Source organism: Meleagris gallopavo, chromosome 6 (genome assembly GCF_905368555.1).
Source record: "Meleagris gallopavo chromosome 6, MGAL_WU_HG_1.1, whole genome shotgun sequence".
NCBI lineage: Eukaryota > Metazoa > Chordata > Aves > Galliformes > Phasianidae > Meleagris > Meleagris gallopavo.
In genome coordinates this window covers 15,238,436-15,254,397 of record NC_139409.1, presented here as the reverse complement: position 1 = coordinate 15,254,397, position 15,962 = coordinate 15,238,436, and the positions used below count along the sequence as shown (strand labels likewise).

The 15,962-nt window shown below is 37.5% G+C and overlaps 1 protein-coding gene across 6 annotated transcripts in view; it reads left to right on the top strand.

Annotated features, from left to right (window-relative positions):
- Positions 1–15,962, top strand: part of WAC (WW domain containing adaptor with coiled-coil) — a 54,049-nt gene that overhangs the window by 14,335 nt on the left and 23,752 nt on the right. For all 6 annotated transcript variants that reach the window (XM_085227178.1, XM_085227177.1, XM_085227176.1 and 3 more), the window contains 4 exons: positions 9,223–9,329; positions 10,079–10,194; positions 10,628–10,740; positions 12,201–12,509. In XM_085227178.1, coding sequence (XP_085083304.1) covers positions 9,223–9,329; positions 10,079–10,194; positions 10,628–10,740; positions 12,201–12,509 — 645 coding nt within the window. The remainder of the gene's footprint in view (positions 1–9,222; positions 9,330–10,078; positions 10,195–10,627; positions 10,741–12,200; positions 12,510–15,962) is intronic.

The window sequence follows — 15,962 nt, the reverse complement described above, 5'->3', positions numbered from 1 at the left end:
TTCAAGCGGTGTCAAGTGCATCTTTCTGGCAAAATGCTGTGTAAACTTAGGGCTGCAGGCTCTCTGTAATCCTTTGGAGTGTTTACTTGGCTGGGGAAATAAATGAGACACTTGGGCAATCAGATAATCCTAACATGCATTTTCAGATTGTGAACGTAACTTGAGCTTTTGTGAAGAGGTTTATTTCTCTAGTAAAGAGACTCTAGGAAAGCTTAGTCGAATTTTAAGTATATATTTAAGAGTTATTTAATTGGAAGGTGAAAGAATTGCAATGTAGTGTGCTTTGTATTTTAGGCAACGTGCCTTTCTTAAGCTGTGCAGAACATCCAGCCTGACACTGTGGCTATGAATCCATCATACTGAAAGCACAAGGCTTATGTATATAAAATGTGTGTGCGTACATATATGTAAAAAAACATTTTTAGGTGGATCCTTGTTATAATTGAATACTGAATGTAACTGTACTGTGTGCTTATGTGTTTTTTTTTTTTTAATACGGTATATATTGAACTAGATTTTACTTGAATTTTGCAGATTAGTTTCTGTGTAGCTGCTGTTTCTGTGTTCTTGGGGATTTTGGAGCAAGTTCTCTTTGTGTATTTTTCTGTCCCAAAGAGTATTTTAGCAATTTTAAGTGGTCTGATCATCTCTGAACTAAAAAATCTGAGGCTTGTGCTAGGGAGGAACATAAGTCTAGCAAGCACTGTGTGACCAGAGTCTGTGTGCCAGCAAGCATGGGTAGTGCAATTTTATGGTAGGAAACAAGAAAATAAGTCTACATGTATGCTGATTTTCTGAAAGTGAGCCCCCTTTGCTTTCTTCTTTCAGAGGAATGCTAGCAACATGTTAACCATAAGAAATAAGAGTGAACAAAAGCTTACAAACTTAAAATATTGTAATGACTTACTTTTAAAAAGTTGCTTTTTGGCAAATTATGGCAAAATGTGTGTGGATTTATTTTTATTCTTTTTTTAAAGAATTTGAGCATTGAAGTGTTACTATCAGTTCAACTCACCCTCTTTTTTCCAGAGTGGAAATGCTCAATAGCTTTAACGTTGTGGCGGTGCACTCAGTGTTGAGGAGTGGTACTTACTATGGCTTCTGAAACAATCACAAACAATCAGAAATTTTGCCTTTTTAGAGTGAAGGTTTAAAAATATAGGCTTTGTGCACCAACCTGAATTAAGTGGTGCTTTTTTTCTTCTTTACTGTTCTCTTTCTTCTATGAAAAGTGTGGTGTTTTCTGTGTGATCTTCATGGATCGTGCACCTGCACTTTAAAACCTTGAACAGATCAATGTTTTTAATGAGATTATTGCAAGTGACCTGGAATCTAACTCTTCCTCAGTTATGTCAGCTTCCCCTGCATGTTAGTGAAGGCGTGGATCGGTCGCAGACTGTCTTCTGTTTACTGAGTCCATCAGGACTGCGAAAATGTCGTTCCCTGACATCGGATAGCACGTGGCTGAGGTGCTGTCAGACTAGTGTTACCAAACTTGAATCTCTTGGGACTGTATTTCAGCACTTTGATGGTGGGAGGGCTGTTTACTTGGGTTTCATGGCAAGGCCTTAGAAGGGGGAAATTGAGTCTCTTCTCCTTAAGCTGTGCTGATCCACATTGGAGTTGAGGTAATGTCATCATTACTTTGTGGTAAGAGTTCAGGCTGTCAGTTGAGCACTTCTCTTGTTTTACATGTCATTATTAAAACCTCTTCCTGTATGAGGTACTTGCTTGAGGACAACAGAACCTCTCTTTTGTGCTCTTTTACTGTAATAGAGGTAGAAAAGTTTACTGAGCTGTAGTTAAGATCAAAAACATGGTTTTGCTTTATGCTCAACTGTGTCTAATTTCTTCTTAGGGATTTGTTCTTCTCTAAGTAATACAAAACGTGATCTGTTAATAAGTGGAGCAGAATTATAAAAAAATGTACTGTCATTGGTGATTCTGTACTGGGGTCTTCTGGTGTTGTCAGAGAGAGCAGGACTCTGAGTTGCTGAAGTTCACAGTCCCTTCTCATACTTCTGTGGGTGAAATGGTCTAACCTGCTTTTTCAACCTGATCGATCTCAAGGTAGCTTAGTGTTAGGATGATGATGTTGCTAGCAGCTGTCTATATTAATAAATACCCTAAACCCAAAGGGAGGGAAAAATAAATGGAAATACGAGGACTTTGGTATCCACTTAGAGTTCTCAATTTCCTTTAAATTCAACCTGTAGTTTTCAAGTCCTTCAGTTGTGTCTCCTTCAGAAACTTTTGGTTAGAACTCCTGAAATTTTTGGGTCTATCCAAGAAGGTGATTGGATGTTGCTGTATTTTAAGAGAAACAGGCACATTTACTCAAAAGTTATTGCTTACTGATATTCAGAAATGAATAATATTTATGTAAATTTTATAGATGACTTTAAAATCCTTTGTACAGTCTTTTGCCTATTCTTGTTTTTGCTATCAGGAAAACTACTGCTATCATTGTTTTCTGTAAAGAAGAAAGCTGGTCAGGGTTTGTGAGGTGAGAGTCTTCTGTGGTGCCTTCACTTACCCTAGATAGAAGTGCACTGCGTTTCTGTGACAGTGCTTATGTAAATTTACTCACCCTCATTACACTGGTGAATTCAGTTGTGATCCGGGTGGATGACAGTGTTAGTCAAGGCAGGGCCACCTGTGGGAACATATCTGTGTGCCCCCAGATAATTGGATGTCTAGCTTTTTTTATTTTTTAAAGGAGTTAAACTATTATGTGAAGCAGTTTGAATTCTGAGTTGTTAGGAATTTCACCTAAGTGAAGCGTTGTCTAATCAGGTACTTACATATATTTACTCAAAATTGTCAGAGAGAAATCATTGAAATACGTTTAACTCACTTGCCAGAAGACTTGAAGATCTGTTGTTTGCACTACTCAGAATTCAGTGTTGGCCACGAGCCTAAAAAAAAATGCCACCACCTCTGGGAAATGGAAATATCACATTATGCAACTGCCTTTTCCAGCTATTCTCTTTCCTTACTTGCTCATGTTCCTTATTCCTGTTTCTTTTCTCTGAACAGTTGTTTATTGTTGCAAGAGGACCTGTAGAAGACCACCTGCAATTTTGTTTTTCTCCCTATGCAGAGGTGGTTGGAGCCCCTAATTTTTGGTAGAGCACCTGAGTAAAACTCTGTTCTACATGTGAACTAACGTATAATTCAAAAGATAAGGGTAGAAAAAAAGACTGTAGTGAGGTGACTTGTCTGCCAGCATGTTTGTAGTAGAGCTACAAATCTTAAAGTTTTCCCCTTTCTTGGTACCCATTTATGCTTTTCAGGAGTGCAGTGGAAATGTTTGTCCCCTTAGCCATTTTGCAAAGAACAGCTTTGGGACATAGGGTCTTTCTGGAGCTCACTGCATTCACTGAACTTTGTTCATTGGACCCGATCATTTTTGAAGTTGCGTACAGGTTGGGAAATGGTTTCTCACTGTTAGCTGTGGGTGGGCTGAGGGGAGGAAGAAAACAACAAAATAATTATAACAAGGAAAACAAATTGGAACAGGATGGTTGGTTTATGTCTCTTCTGCCAGTGAGAAGTACCAGAATTGTTTGGTCTGTTAAGACTAAAGTGCAGCCCTTGGAAAACAGTTCTCCTCTTAGCTTCTAGAGTCACTGAATTACTTGTGAGAAGTCTGAATTTAAGTTGAGCCCTTTTATAATTACCTTCACTTTCATTTTTGATGAGTCAATAACTGATTTTCTTTCTAGAGCAGCTTGAACTCTTCAGCCTAAAATTGAACTTCAGTGTCTGAAATAAAATTAGACGGATCTAATTAAGAATACAAATGTAAACAAAAGATAACAGACTCATTATGTAATGCATAAAAAAATTAGAAGCTTACGTTTCATTTTAATATTGTCTTGAAGTTCTTTGACTTTGAGTGTCAGTTGTAAAGCAGTGTAAATCCTTGGCCTTCAGTTTCCCTCTCTTCCTTTTGGAGATATTGGTATCTTTCTACCATTTTAGAAAGAAAGCCGTATTTTAACCCTTTTTTCTGAAAAAGAACTTGTAGAATCCTTTTCATCCTTTTTAGTAATTTGTCCCACCTTCTATACAATTCTGTTCATAGTGATGTCTTGGACTGGTTTCCATGAAAGCTTGTGTAAATGGTAACCTGGAGAAAAAGATGAGAACTTCCTTCCAATGGGAAGAATGTCCTGAGAAACAGACATTACAGAGCAGCGCAGCTTCACTGTTCCAGATAAGGAGATGGGACAGGAGGGGAAAAGAGGCTTTGTAAGTTATTTTGCTCATAGTATAAAATTTTCAGTTTGAAGGGTATAATGAGTATTTAATTGGACAGCAGAGTGATCAGGCTCACATTTTCTTTTGGCAGAGCACTGTGCCTTCAGTTTTGTGTGTTAAGATTTTCTGGAAGGTGTTACTGACCAGTTGGTATATTCTCTGAGGCTGTTGCTCTGCTAGCAAAATGCAAATTTTTTTTTTTTTTTATAACTTTAATCACTTGTGGAATGCAGCCATATTTTATTTCAATACAGTAGGCCACATAAAAATGCACTGGAAAAAAAAAAATTCTTACGTGCAGCAAATAAAAATGGCTGTGATCGGCTGTTGGGTTACTGCTGAGGCTTGGGTCCCATTATGTTACATTTATTCCATCCCATATGGAAAACTTCATCGAGTGTTTTGCACAAAGACCTCCATCAAACTAACAAAGATGGAGGCTGAAATACACTTCAGACATCTTAGTTCAAGCGTACTTAGATAAGGCTGTTTTCAGTGCTTGAACAAGTTTTAGTTATCTCCATACAATGTCACTACCGCTGACTGTCATGCTGTTACTTTTTTTCTGATGACAAATAATTAATGTCTGTCTGTGCTGTTGAGGAAGTTGCGTCTCTAGCTTAACACATTTGAATACATATTAGCTAAAAGATGGAAAGGAGAGTGGCTGAGCTCTATGTGAGCATAAGTAAGTTTAATGAAGTTCCTTGCTTTTCTGCTGCCCCATATTTCTTTCCAAATGCCCGGTTTCTGAGCACAGAAAGCTCTCAAATCCCTTTCTGAATCCCTGTCAGTATTGGAGACAGTGAAGGGAAAGGATTGGCCTTGAGGTTCAGCTGCAGCACTGGCTTTTGCTAGGGAGCATTTTTAGTGCTTTCTGCCCTGCTGGTAAGCATTTGTAAAATTTTGTTTGTATTATCTACACTGATACTTCTTACTATGGTTACAGTAAGAGTTACAGTATTAAGAGTTACAAAGTAAGTATCTTGAGAACCTAAGTGCTCTGTGTATGTTGGACTGCATGAAGTTAGGAAATGTATAGTCCAATACCATTACAATAGTATGCTGTTGCAGCTACTGCCAGCTTATTCTTTGTGCCTGGTCAAAATCTTGGATGTCTAAGGTGGTAATGACTAGATGTTGCAGTTGCTAGTATGAGGCTTTTTTGGGAAGTTTCAGCTTGTTTTGGAAGACGGTGGGGGGAGGGAGAAAAACTTAGCTGCTTATTAGAGCAGTCTAATCTTCAATTCAAAGTATCGTTGTTTCTTAATTTCCCTGAGTTGAACTGATGTCAGGGGAAACATTAGTTAAATGTGAAAATTATTGACAAAGTTGAAGGTATACTGTGGGATGTGATATTCTTTCTTCACCCTACGTTGTCTGCTTTCCAAGTCCAGCATGGTGCTGAAACCTCATTGCAGCTCAGACTGTATTCGCTTCAGTAATTTGGGTCTGGAGAGCACTTAATAAAAATTGTGCAAATGAATCTTGGCATAGCTGAATTTTCCAATCTGTAGTAGGCATTAAGTCACAGCCTATTTTTTTGAATTGATTCCCAGAATCATGCTTTGTGTACTTGTGCTGATTTTCATGCATGAGTGAGGAAGATGTGATTTTTTTTTTTGTTTGTTTGTTTGAAAGCCTTGAAGAAAATGATGATAATTTAACCTTAACCTGTCTGGATCTAACTGCTTCCAAAATAATGATTGAGCTGAGAAAAGTCACAGTGATGGTGCTATAGACATTTCCATAGAAAGCTCTGTAACTATTGTTAAATCCTAGGGTTTGCTAACAGGTATTTGAAAAACACAAGTCTTTTGATCCTTCTCTTTTTTTTTAATGCAACAAATAGATAAAAACAGTAAGAAATGTTATAAGGGAATATCCCAAGGAGTAGTAGAGTGCTGTCTACCTTAGCAGGCCTCTTTCTGGGGTATGAAGTGATCTCAGCTATCCTACCTTTGTGATTTGGTTCTCAGGAAGAAGCTGCCATGTGTGCACTTGCAGCAGACAGAGCCGTGTAAAACGTATTGGGATTAGATATTGCTAAGGGTATAGCTGATATACCAGTAAGAGGAACCTCCCTTCCTATTTGAAGTAGACTTCCACATAATGATTGCTTTTGGCCAACAATTTTCACATAGTAGACTTTGGAAGCTACTGAGCTGTTTTTCCATGGAATTCTGGGCTAGCAGTGCTTGCTGGGCTGGACTGTCAGAATTCCTTGAGAGGTTAAAAGGTTTTGGTCTGCAGTTAATTTGGTGGATCTTTAAACCATTTATTTGTATGAATTGTCTAAAACTCTTGTTCTTCAGAGCGTTTACTTCACTCTTAGAAGCTTCCTAACAGCACACATCATTTTGGCAGCTCCCTTCATGCTCATTCCCTTTAAGTTCTGGCACTGATCTAGGTGTAGAGCAGTGTTAACCATAAAAATAAATGGAGGTCTGAGAGGAAAACTCACACCTTTAACTGTGCTCTGTAATAGCTCTAGACACCATCAGGTATGGAATTACGTTTTGCTGCTCCAAGGCCTGAGCAGCATGTCCTGGTGACCCAAGGTGGGATCTTGCTGGAGAAGCCATGAGGGGCCCTTGTGAAGAAACAGCAGCAGAGCAGCGCCGCGGCTGCTGTAGGCAGTGTGAGTGCCACAGCAGCTCAGGTACTGCTGAGGGGTTTTGTGACTCACTGCCAGGACTGGGAACAGCCTCGGGAACAGTGGGATGTGCAAAGGAAACTGCGGAGCTGTGAGACTGAGGGGGCCTGGATGTCTGTTTAGTGAGCTTGAGGGGTCTGCTTAGGGATGGGTAGAACAGGCTTTAAGAGATTTTAGTGGTCTAATGCATACGTTGCCATTTTCCTCGCGTTGGGAAAATGTGTAATGGATTATTCAATGTGGCAGTGTATTTAGACCATGATTGTATTTAGAAAGTCACCAACAACATCTCAACTGAGCTGAATGAAGTGTAAAGTAACTGCATCCATTGGATGGGATTACAGTAAATTAACTGTGTGGGTGTTTTCTGAAATTTTGAAATATCAAACTGTTTTAAAAAAACATCTGGTGCTTCTCATTTCTGTTGTTTGTTTTTTTTTTTTTCCTTATAAAAAGGGAGATGATTGTTTTACCTCATAGTAGAATTTAACTAATGAGTCTGCGGTAAGCAGCCTACAGAAATACACAGAGACATTTAGCAATTTTATCTCAGTAGAATTTGTGAGGGGAACAGTAAATAGATGAAGACTGTTAACAGAATAATTTATTTAGAAATATTTAATTACTGTCTCGTTCTGTAAAGGTTAAGCATAGAGTCACAGGATCACTGAAGTTGGAAAAGACTCCTCCCAGTGATAAGTTTTGTTCTGCTGGCCTTGAGTGCACAAGGTGGCATTGGTGTGGGCCTAACTCTTGCTTTTGGAACGTTGTACTTGTGGAGATGTCCTTTTTCCTTTTCTTGCCCCGCACTTTTTAAAGAGAGTGACATACACTTGTTAGCCAAAATAGTGCTGGAAAGGGTTTAGAACTGCTGATGATTCTGGTGGTCAATAACTAGTGTGTGCAAATTTGTCTTTATTCTTTGTAGGGTAGGAACCACGTTGATCACAGCATATTTCTTTGTTTCTGTCACTGACTGCTTTTCTGTCCTGTGTGAGGAGGAGGTGGAGAATTTTGTAGTAATTTTGTCAGCACTTGCATAGTCAGAAGGATCAAAAATCGTTATTTGTATAATAATCTGTCCTATGCTCTGTTTGATACATTGTAATAAGTCATTTTCTGCTTATGAGCTCCCAAGTCCTAGGAAATCTTATTTTAAAGGCTCAGTTCACTCCCACCTATTTATTAGTCCAGTATCAGGCTCCTGATTCTTTGGTGTGGTTACTCATGAGATTCAGATTTTGGTATTTGCAGACCCTTCTGATTTCAAATTTAAACTACGATACAGTATGTGAAGCCAGTAGTTCCTGTTGTTGTAGCAGTTATGTACTTGGAAGGGAAGATAAGATAGGGTCAGTGCAGATGTATTTTGTGTATTTAGTTTCTCCTTGAAATCTGTAAGAAAATGATTTTTTCTTAGCATGATGTGGAAGAAAAATGGGAAGAATGGAGAAATTGAAGAGATTTTTACTTATGTAGAATTTTTCAAGGAATAGGAGTCTGTAGGAGCAGGACATCTATACAAAGTTCACAGGGGGCAAATGGGAAGGCTTATTTAGCTGGAAATCAGAAGAGTTAATGTTGAGTTGGTGATTGAGTGTAGACACAAATGTAAGTGTAAAAAATGCTGAATTATCTCTTTTCTCATTCCTCAACTATTCTTTTGAGTTCAATTGTTACAAGGAAGAAAACCAGGTGACCTCAGTAAACAGTTGTTTGGGGGCCAGAACTGTGTGAACCTCTGGGAAATGCTGCTTTTAATATGGTGTATTGCAGAGTCTGTGCTGCAGGAAAACTTAATTTATTCTGTTTTCATAAATAGAAATAGTTACCTAGGGCCAGCCACAAAGAAACTCAAGGGTTAAGAAAACAGCCTTGCTTCAGTGAACTTGAAAAATTCTCATTCACAGTGGTTGAATGAGAAAATCTTTTAAACTTTCTGACTTAACGTTTAGAATAAAATGGTTTCTAATTTCTGAATTAACATGTTAGGATGCTGTCAGCATACTGATAAAATAATAGTGAAGGCTACATATTTTGTTTGTGGGATGAGGTTTGAGAGTAAGAATAGTGCAAGCTACATTATTGTAACTGGAGAGTCAAAGGGAGCTTTACCTTATATGCAACAGAAGAAATATGCATATGTGTCTTCTGAAACCCTTCACATTTGATTGATGTTGTGATACAGGTGAGTGATATGCCTTCCCTGCTTTTTGCCTGCTCAGAATTCAGATGTGTAATTTCTTTGAAAACACATGTGGTAAACTATTATCTTTTTTTTTTTTTTTTTTTTCTTCTAGGGACCAGTTACTCTCCACAAGAAAATTCACATAACCACAGTGCTCTTCATAGTTCAAATTCGCATTCTTCTAATCCGAGCAATAATCCAAGCAAAACTTCTGATGGAGTGAGTATTTGTGATTGGTATTTATCTCCATTTGTGTATATATATGGTATTTTCAGCATTATCTGAAAGGAGAGACGTGTACTTCCTCTTTCATTGAGATCTCCAACATCAGTTTTTCTTTTATAAACACTTTAAACATCCAAGCTGCAGTTGTTAAATGTTGTAAAACTGTTCTAATTGATCATCATTAGAGGTTTGAGTTACATGTTTTGAATTTAAAATGTGAGATTGTTTAATAAAGTAGATATATACTTTCCTTGAGCTTTATTGGTAAAATCATATTTTCTTGCCTAGGTTTACTTCAGATGCACTGTAGTGAGTTTTTATCACCTTATTATCTAAGTTTTAGTGGTTAGAGTGGTGGTTGTTCAAAAATTGCACTGAAAGCAGAACAGAAAGCATAGAAAAAGATTGAAAATATAATTGCAATGATTTTTATGAGAAATGAGAAATTTTAAGCTGCAGAGAACTAATGTTATCAATTGTGATATTACTGTGTCCCAGTAAGTATATTGTTATTTTCTTTTATTTTTTCATGGTTAGTGAGAATAAAAAACAGAAGAAACTGTTGTAGAATGCAGCAGGAATGTAGGGGTCACGTCTTAACGCTTACAGCAATGGAACAGGCATTTAAATGTGATCTAAATGGAAAGCAGTGATATGGATACGGATGAGGACATGACATAGTTCTCAGTGTGTGTATTAAAACTCTGGGTAGTCTTTTGTCCAACGCTGTTTGTATTTTACAGGCTTATGATTCTGCGGATGATTGGTCTGAACACATCAGCTCTTCGGGCAAAAAGTACTACTACAACTGCAGAACAGAAGTTTCACAGTGGGAAAAACCAAAAGAGTGGCTGGAAAGGTATATACATATATATACACATACATATATATATATATATATGTCTGTTTTCAACTTACAAGGAAAAGCGTTCTTAATATCATTTATAGAGCAGTTGAGTTTATCTAGTACTGCTGTAAAAGACTGTGGTCCAAGTTTGTGTTTTCACCACCTGTATGTGGCCTCTAGCTCCTATTTTATCCCTGCCTGGGTGATCCCAGAACAGAGGGAGGGGAAGTGTGTGTTTTTCTTTGCTATGTTAGTGAGCTGAACTGGTCTGATATGGTGAGGGCTTGGACAGATGTTGATGTAAGGAAGCAACAGTTGGAGTTTGCCAGCTTCATCTGTAGCAATGATCTACTAGAATGATTCATCTTATGCATCTGTAGAAAGTATTGTTAGGTGATGTAAATTCTTTTTTAACTTGTGTTGTTTTGTTTTTTTTTTTCTTCAGAGAGCAGAGACAAAAAGAAGCAAGCAAAATGTCAGTTAACAGTTTTCCAAAAGATAGAGATTACAGAAGAGAGGTGATGCAGGCAACAGCTGCCAGTGGGTTTGCCAGTGGAAGTATGTGGCTTTGCTCTTTTCCAAACTTAAAAAATTAAAAATAAAAGCATTTCCTGAGCAGTTTTTCTCCTCTCTTCATATAAACAAAGCTAAACTGATGATGCAGACAGCTATGCCAAGTGTTGTTCCTTAAAATAACTTTTGTTTACTAGAATGACAGTTTCTTTATGCTTTTTGTGGTACTCCTTCTTGCAGCTTTTACTGCCTGATTTGAGTTCTGTGTAGGTAGTTATTGAAACAACTTGCACGACTAATAGTACAGTTGGAGTGTTACACTTATTGAGACTTGTCAGTGTTAAATTCTGAGCATGAAAATAGAAAAGCAGAAAAAAATTCTAAAAACTTGATTTCACATCTGAAAAATACAAACTAATTTAATAGATAATGGTATCAGGGTTTTTCAGAAACTCATATACTTTACTGAAAGGTATTTTTGCCATGCCAATACTATTAGCAAAGCAAGTCCCAAATCATGACTTTCTGTGGCTTGGAATTATTTTTTTTCCTGAGAATATAGCTTTAATCTTTGCCAAATTTTTCTAGGAAATGTACAAACAATTCCTAGAAACATGTGAGATTCCTTCTGTGTGCTGATATAGTTTTAATGATTTTGTAGCATAAATCTCTAGATGGATTAAAACTAGAAACCAAACTTTATTTTTCCAAACTGTATTTTTCTTCCCCTTCTGTGGGACTTGGCCAAGCAGGCATGTTAAAGGAATGCTTTTCTGTATATGTTAAAACATATTGCCATGCTAGAACAAGCTGTATGCTACGAAAGATAGCGTACTTGCATGTTTCAGTAACCACTTGTTTGGTGAAAATCGAGGAAAAAAAAAAAGCTCAGTATTTGCTTGATATATGCTCTGTGCAGTGTACTTTAACATCCGTTAGCATGTGACAGATGCAGACTAGTCACTCATTTCATACATGGTCTTCTGAATTCATCCAACTGAAAGTAAAATCTTGTGGCAGTATTCAAGTGACTTGAAGTAGAATTCTTTGAGGGGTAGAATCTGAAACTACTTAATTATACATGGTGCTCAGAATTTTTTAATGAACAAAAAAAGGGCACAGATTATATCTTTGTGCTAAATATAAGTGGAAATAATAGATTTTGATTTAGATTTTTTAGGAGACTTCCAAAGTTAACTTTGACTGTAAGACTCTTTATAAAGCAACCTTTCATCAAAACACAGTGCTTAACTGGAACTCTAAATCAAGCAAAGGTCAGAGAAAATGCATTTTATCAGTGAGTAAAATTGAATTTTGCCTTTTTTGATGCTGATTTGCTTGAGGTTGTTGTTTGTTTTTTTTTTTAATCATAAGAAGTTTGGTCAGCTCTAGTTATTGATGTGCAGCTGTATTGGTCATAGTCACTGTAATTTTAGAGAGAAGTTTCTAATTTAATCTTCTTTTTTTTTCTTAATGCAACATTACTTGGGGAATCGTGAAAAAAGTGGAAGACAAGCATTCCAGTGACGCCAGTAGTATGCTCCCACAGAATATTTTGTCTCAAACAAGCAGGCACAATGACAGAGACTACAGACTGCCAAGGGCAGAGACTCACAGTAGTTCTACTCCAGTACAGCATCCCATCAAACCAGTGGTTCATCCAACTGCTACCCCAAGCACTGTTCCTCCTAGTCCATTTTCTCTACAATCTGATCACCAGCCAAAGAAATCCTTTGATGCTAATGGAGCATCTACTTTATCAAAACTGCCTACATCTGCATCTTCCATCCCTTCACAGAAAACAGAGAGGAAAGGTATGTCTAATGAAATTCCTTGTACTATTTAAAGCCATGTATTTCTTTTCCTTTGCTGGTTATATGTTACTTCCAGAACATAAATGTACTTGTTGTGTTGATTGTGCATGCTTACAGCCCAGTTAGCATTTTGATGAGCTTACTACTACTTAGACAATTCTACGTGGATTTTGTGGTATTTACTGTTTACTGACTTAATCTGCAAATTGTTATTTCAGATCATCTTTTAGTAATATATTCAAACATTTTTTTCTTGCCTCATGTTGTTTTGGGTGTTTGCAATTTTTGAGTTCTTAGCATAGTTGTAGCTACACTGTTTGAAAGTCATTTTGGACCATTATATTTTAAGAACTACTCTTACAGAATGGAATGCCACTGTGAATCTGGAAGTGCCATTGTTACAGAAAGCTACAAAATTTGTATGTTTTTAACAGCTGCTCAAGGCTGCTGAAAGTATTTCTGTGCACCAGAAATTTTTAGAATCATCGAACAAAGATCAGGACTTTGTGCATTGTTTGTGACCTTCAAAAATTTACATATTAATTTGATTTAATTTGTTATTAAGGAAGAGAAGCTAAAGAACATTGTGAGGATGGAAAAGTGATACTTTGATGTAGCCAAGCTCATTGAAATGAGTAACATTTTGTTAGAACAAGGTGTTTCAAAGGTTTGAGGAGAGGAAAAAAATATTTTTTAATAAAGATTTGGGTTTTAATTTTAATTATTACTGAATTATTATGACACTGGATTCATTTTGGAAAGAATACTGAAATTTGTGAGTATGTCTAGTTAAGAAAGAGTAATACAGTCCTGAAAAGCACATCGAGACTCAGGTCTGATGTTGGTCTTACTCTTTGCATTTGTTTTCTTGCCTTCTAGTTTTCTTTAATAATGAATTCCAGCTTTTAGTGCAGTTGGAAATTCTCCTGGCTATCCAAAAATTCCCAACGGTAACATTTCTAGCAATGTAAGAAAATTGTACGTGAAGAATTTTTCATGAGACCTTGGGCAGTTTTCACATGATTTGGAATGTGTTGATAGTAAATACGGAGTAACAGAGACAAGCCTTTTTCTATTCAACACTATAAAATGAAGAATGGTTTGCTGGTTTTCATGTGGTTCTTGTACAGAACCCCAAGAAATCAGCTGCTAAGCCTCTGCTTTGAGTGCAGTTTGATTCACTCCTCTAAACAGTGACAGTGCAAAACATCCACGTGAAATATTTTCTCCTTAGATTCACAGAATAATTAGGATTGGAAAAGAACGCTGTGATCATCCAGTCCAGCCATCAACCCACCACTGGCATGCCCACTAACCATGTCCCTCAGTTCCACATCTGTGTGCTTCTTAAACATCTCCAGGGGTGGTGACTCCACCACCTCCCTGGGCAGCCTGTGCCAGTGCCTTACTTCTCTCTCTGAGAATACTTTTTTCTTAATATTAAGCATAACCTCTCTCTTTCCAGTACTACCTTTAAAATGTTCTTTAAGAAACCTTTGTTACTCCATTCTTGCATGTTTCATTCTTGTTTGGTGTCTGATTGGACTTCAAATTGGATATTCTTTTCCTGTTTACCGCGTACCTTTATTAGTTGCCTCAGGTTAAACTGAGCAACTGAGTCTTGCTGAAACTGAAGGGATTTTCCCACTGTGGCAGCTGCTAGAAACATTGTCAGGTAGTTCTGGAATGTCTTAGATGTGACGTTTGTTTGAGAACTTAGCGCATACAGTTGGGTACATACAGTAGAGATAACTGTGTGGGGCAGCCTTGGCACTATGAATCTTACCTCAGAATCCACGTTACCTTAGATGCTTCCTTATCAATAATGATGTAACTTCTGTATTCCTTTAAGAGGACCATTTAAGCTTGTAAGAATGAAATGGATAGATTCCATAATGATGCGTAGTTGATGTAACTGCTTTATGACACCAAAGTGTGAGCAAATACAGTACTTTGGAAACTTCAGGCAGGGTGAGTTGCAGTTCTAAAGTTAGTAAGCAGTTGAATTAGTAGAATTCATTAGTTGAATGAGTAGAAGAAATTCAGGCTTCAAAATTTCTTTGTAAATTTTGATGTTTTGCTTGAATTTCCTCCTTCAGAAACAGAAAAACTCAATTTTGTGTTGTGATAAAAGATTCTTCATAGGATACACTCAGTAATCTTGCCTTTTTCTTGCTTTGTATTTATTAAGACTTGTATTTGATATTTGAATGTGAAATTTGACCAGTGTAATATCCATAGAACCTCGTGTATTTAAACAGAGGGAGTAAACTGTTGTACACTGCAATGGTTCTGTATAGCTTTCTTTCGCTACTCATTCTCCCAGATGTGACTGTGAACCTGTGGTGTTGTAGGTATGCTGTTTTGTTGGTGATTGTTGTACAAAATGAAGAATATGTCATCCTGTGACAGCTAAAACAAGCTCCTAAAGTTATCTTTGTAGAATTGGAAAGTAGTTAAGGAGATTTGTTTTCATGGTAGTAAAAGAAACAGCCTTTGATTATTTTTTTTTTTCCCCTTTTTCTTTTGTTCTCCTCGTTCACTAGCTGTACCATCCTTCTCTCTCTCTCTCTCTCTCTCTCTCTCTCTCTCTCTCTCTCTCTTTCTCTCTAAGAAAAGGTAAAGCTGTCTTTTAGCATTGCTTACTAAAGGAGCTTGCTCTGAATGAGTGAATAATACATGCAGTATCTTGCCTAAATTAATTCTTGCTTCTTGTCATTGCGTTGCCAGTGGCCGTATGCCATATGGCATATGCCATGTATGTACCACTGTTTTAATAGTTTTGTTATTAGTGTGTATTTTTTAAAATGCAGTAATAGTTATGAAAAATAAAACAAAATCGCCAAAAACCAACAACACTTCTTTCAGCTCAATCTCTTTTGCTGCAGGGGTATGTTGTAGTCCCACAAGGAGATTGAATAAAATCCCTGGCTGAACTCTAGCTCAGCTGTTAGCAGTAGTCCTCTGCCCTCATGGCTGGCAGTAGTGGAGAGTTCCTGGGGAACTATTTGACCTCTACCCTTTGATTTGAATGTTCCAGTCAGAATCTGCTGCTTCTGTTTGTGCTCACTGTGAGTGCTCTATGCAGGTAAAGTGTGGGGTTGCTTTTCCTACTTTTGGCTGTAGGGCACATCACATGTTTTTGTGTTTCTTATTCACTTACTGAATGAAATGTTGTACTGTCCATACCTTAACAGCGTGTCTGTCCATGGGGTACTTCTCTCAGCTTTCTTCCAAGTCCCATCAAACAGCGCTTCTGTTTCTAGTGCAGCAGTACTGTGAAAACTCTCCAACAGAACTCAGCAGGATGGCCAGCACAGGGTTGTGTGGGTTGTGCTGCTGATGCTGCCAGACTGAAGCGGTTGGTCAGTGGTAGCTAAGCTTCTTCCTTCTTCTTTCCTCAGCCACTGTTTTGTACTTGTAACGCTTCCTAGACTTCAGTGGTCAGTTATT